We start from the raw sequence: 4,156 nt of genomic DNA, 5'->3' as shown, positions 1-4,156 counted from the left end.
GTTTAGCGTTTATTTGTATGCTCATTTGCTTGGTGGCTCAAGGCAATACTGACACTGGGATCATTTGTCAGACATTCCTTTCCTTTTTCTTTCAAGAAGTGTTTTCTGGAACTTGGTGTTTGTCTTCGTGGTTCTATTGCTGCCACAAACACAATGACCAACAAGAAAGTTCATAAACAAAGGGGTTAAGCTGCTTACACATACAAGGTGGCTGTATATCTCTAAGACTTTGGGTGCATCATACATTTTTTGATCTGCCATATTTCAGAAAAGATAATTCATAGCATTGGACCACCATGTAAAATTGCTTTCATTCCTGTTTCTAGCATTGATTTCACCACGAATTATCAACAAGACAAAACGAGTGAAATTGCCGGAGCATCATGGTCACGCACTTGGAAGAGGAGATCCTCCAACAGGACTTCAGAATCTTAAAATCTCTAGGTGTTGGTTCATTTGGGGTGGTGAAGCTTGCATGCCATCTTCCTACAAATACACAGGTTGCTGTCAAGGTGCTGGAGAAAAATCCAACTGCTGTGGCTGACAACACCTCTGAAGTAGAGATCCTTCAGTCTTTGGAACACAGAAATATAGTTCGATTTTTTCATGCCATTGACACAGTGAACATGACTTATGTTGTTATGGAGTATGTTCCTGGAAAGAATTTGGAGATGTTCCTCAGGAACGTAGCCTATCTGACAGAGGATGAAGCTAGACCAATATTCCAACAGGTGGTGACAGCAGTGCACTTTCTCCACCAAAGACTCATTGCACATCGTGATATTAAATTGGAGAATATCCTTATTGACAGAGCTGGAAACGTCAAGCTTTGTGACTTTGGATTGGCCATTCAGCTCAAAGAGGGGCAGATGTTGAAAAAGGGCTGTGGCTCCTTGCACTATATGGCTCCAGAGATCTTGGCAGGGAAACCCTATGATGGGCTGGCAATTGACATGTGGAGCTTGGGAGTTGTCCTCTATGTGCTGGTCACAGGACAATTTCCATATGAAGAAAGGACTTATCATGGTATGTATAAGGTCATCAGCAACACAAATTATCCCCTTCCCTACCACCTATCAAAGCCCTGTTGCCAAACCATTGCACGATTACTCGTATTCCCTACCAGGCACAGGATAACAATAAGTCAGCTCCGGGAAAGAAGATGGCTGGGCCACATTAAAGATCATGTAGAACCAGCAAAGAAGGAAATCCTTCTGAGGGTCGTAGACATATTGTGCACCAGTGGCTATAGCTGTGAAGAAATCGTGTCAACCCTAACTCACAGACAACCAAATACTAAATTAACAGCGATGTTCAATATACTTAAACATAAGTTGATCTCTGGGGAGTGTCATCAGGAAAATGGGAAGTTCTGTTTAAACACCAGCCATGTAGGAGCTCTTCAGCCCCTTTTCCCATTGAAGAGGGCAGCCAGTGCACCAGCCTTTCCAAAAATTATACAAGCTGGGAATTATAACTTGGAGGAGGAAGGTGAAGAAGGAAAAGCCAAGAGATTCCAAAGTGAAAACATGCTCGACAAACTCTCCTGCTTTGAGATGTTGCCTAGTTCAGAGGAAAGACTCAAGAAAGGAAATGATTGGATGGCTAATGTCATCCACAGTGCTACAGGTACTTTGCAATGCACATGAAGTCTGTGGACAGCCAGCCTTGTGATGGTACCACATGTGAATCAGGCCTGCATGCAACACCGACAACGATTTTGAGCACGATCTCCTCTTTACAGCAACCACCCTTGAGGATCAACATGTCCAATGACCAGCCTCAGGTTCCACCCACAATCTCAGGATCGAGGGCATTCAGGGTCTGGAAACTGGTGAAGAAAGGATTATCCCATGCGCTCAGAGAACTGTGTTGTCTTCCTGAACCATTTCCTGGTGAATCCTGGACCCTCTTGCAACCTACAACAAACAAACAAACAAACAAAGAAAAAAACAAAAAAATGGAGTGTATAAAAGACCTGTGTGCTCTGGCCATCAAAATGTTTTCCTCTTTATTAGTTTGTCTATGTTAATTTAATAAAGAACCTATTGTAAATGACAAGAATCTGCCAGAAGTAACCAAACTAAGACATTTAGCAATAATGGAGAGGATGACCTAACTGGTCTAAGCTTGCAATTAGATTGTGGTTTTGGTCAAGAATCATCATCCAGTCATCATTCCATAACTGACTGAAGCAGATGATGAGATCGGCAACCAAGCAACAGGCCAACCTCTAGGAAGACAGTTCACGACAGGAAGGAGGGAATCTATGAGCCAGGATGATCAAGATCATGATGGAGAATGCTCCAGAGACAGCTCAATCAAGCTCATGGAAATCATGAGCTCTAGTCCAACAGCTCTGGAGACTTCAGGGGTCTGAACCTGGTGCTCTGTACTCATAAAAAATTATGAATCTTGGACTATTGAGGATGCCTGACAGTGGGACAAGGGGCAAACCTTGGTACTTGAGCTAGCTATTTGCCTCCCATTCCCTATCCTGGGGTGCCATGCTCAGACAAAGTGCTTAGCAGAGGTACCTGTGCTGCCCCATCTTAATGTGCCAGACTTTGTTGAATCCTCGTGGGAGCCCTTCCCCATGAGATGTGGACTGGGGGAGCCAAGTGGTAGGGTAATGGTGGGTACAGTAGCAATGACTGAGTCTGGAATGTAAAATAAAAATTAAAATAATAAACAACTTACTAAAAATAGAAAGCATCCTAGCACTGTGTCTTCATACAGTTCTCAACCCTGGGTTGGTATCTTGACCTCTCACATGAAATCATCTCCGAATCCCACTGACAAACCAGGACTATGTGTCTCCACAGCTGAGCCTCGTGCAGCACACACCTAAGAAAGGATAGCCAAGCCATGAACCTCATGCCCAGGCAAAGCAATACAAGTCGGTTGGAAGCAATTAACCAACAAACTAAACCCAAAAGACTAATCCCCTTTACAAACACAGAGCTAACATTTGAAATCCTAGACACCCTTGAGTCTCCCCAAATGACCAATAGGCCAAGGGAATGGGTCCCTGAAACAAAATCTGAGACAAAATATTTGAAGGAATCATTGTAAATATATTCAGATAACCCAAAATAGTATGAAAAACCCATGAAGCAAGCAGGACAGTGGTGGTGTTTGCCTTAAATCTCAGCAATCCTTAGGCAAGGGCAGATGTACCTGTGTAATTTCTAGGCCAGCCTGGTCCACAGAGTCAGTTTCCAAGACAGCCTTCAAAGGTACAGAGATACCCTGCGTCCAAAATCCATACTATCAAAATAATAAAAAATAAATTAAAAAGCTAAAAACCTCATGATGCATAAGAGAGATTAATTTGCCTTTTTAAAATCTTAGTGCTGCTGTTTGTTGATTCTTAAATGTTGAGAGAAGGTTTTGTTAGAAAAATTTCCTGGACTGGTTCTCTTGAGTGGAATTTGGGACAGTAGAAATTGTATGGATTATTAGACTGTCAGTAGCACCTAGGAAAATGTAATTATGTTTACAAAATTAGCTGGACATCTACAATTTCAGAGCTCCTATTTCCAACATGGAATTCCATGGTTCCATTTAATGAAAATATGCCTTTTCAAGTGTTGGAATGTGTGTGTTTTTCACCAATGAAAATATGCCTTTTCAAGTGTTGGAATGTGTGTGTTTTTCACCTAAGTCTATGCTACCCCAGTGCTAAACAGCACTTTTAAAAGAATCCTATTCATTGATTTTCTTTGTGTAGTGGTGCTCTGACTATGAGTAATTATGGACTGCTCACAGTTGTATGCACCTCCCATGTGCACTGTCCCTATAGTATAGAAGGGAATGGCAGATTCACAGAGAAGATTTAGAGATCATCGTGAGTCTCTGTGAGTGTAGATGTGTGTAGGTGGAAGTGTAGACACAGAGAATATCTCCTCTATACAGTCTTTCTTCATCAGCATTACTCAAATAAGAGTCACCAGGTAATAGGGAACCTCAATTGAGGAATGTTCTCAATCAGATTGTCTTACCAGCATGTTAGTGGAGCGTTTTGTAGATGGCTAAGTTTCAAAGCCACTCTCTCAAGATCAGGCTAACCTGCAACCCCTTATTTTCCTTAACTGCAATTGCAAGAGGAGAGGTCTCTTGCTGGATATAGAGGTCTTTCCCTGTTCAAACACCT

General features: G+C 42.2%; 1 protein-coding gene across 1 annotated transcript; it reads left to right on the top strand.

Moving 5' to 3' along the window:
- The first annotated feature begins 383 nt into the window (after window positions 1-383).
- Window positions 384-1,649, top strand: LOC127233682 (putative sperm motility kinase W). The gene has a single exon (XM_051200225.1). The coding sequence runs from the start codon at window positions 384-386 to the stop codon at window positions 1,647-1,649; it is 1,266 nt and encodes a 421-aa protein (XP_051056182.1).
- The last annotated feature ends 2,507 nt before the right edge of the window (window positions 1,650-4,156 follow it).

This window comes from Phodopus roborovskii, unplaced genomic scaffold (assembly GCF_943737965.1).
Source record: "Phodopus roborovskii unplaced genomic scaffold, PHOROB, whole genome shotgun sequence".
Taxonomy (NCBI): Eukaryota; Metazoa; Chordata; class Mammalia; order Rodentia; family Cricetidae; genus Phodopus; species Phodopus roborovskii.
The sequence above is the reverse complement of the archived record's forward strand: the minus strand, read 5'-3'. Positions and strand labels throughout refer to the sequence as shown.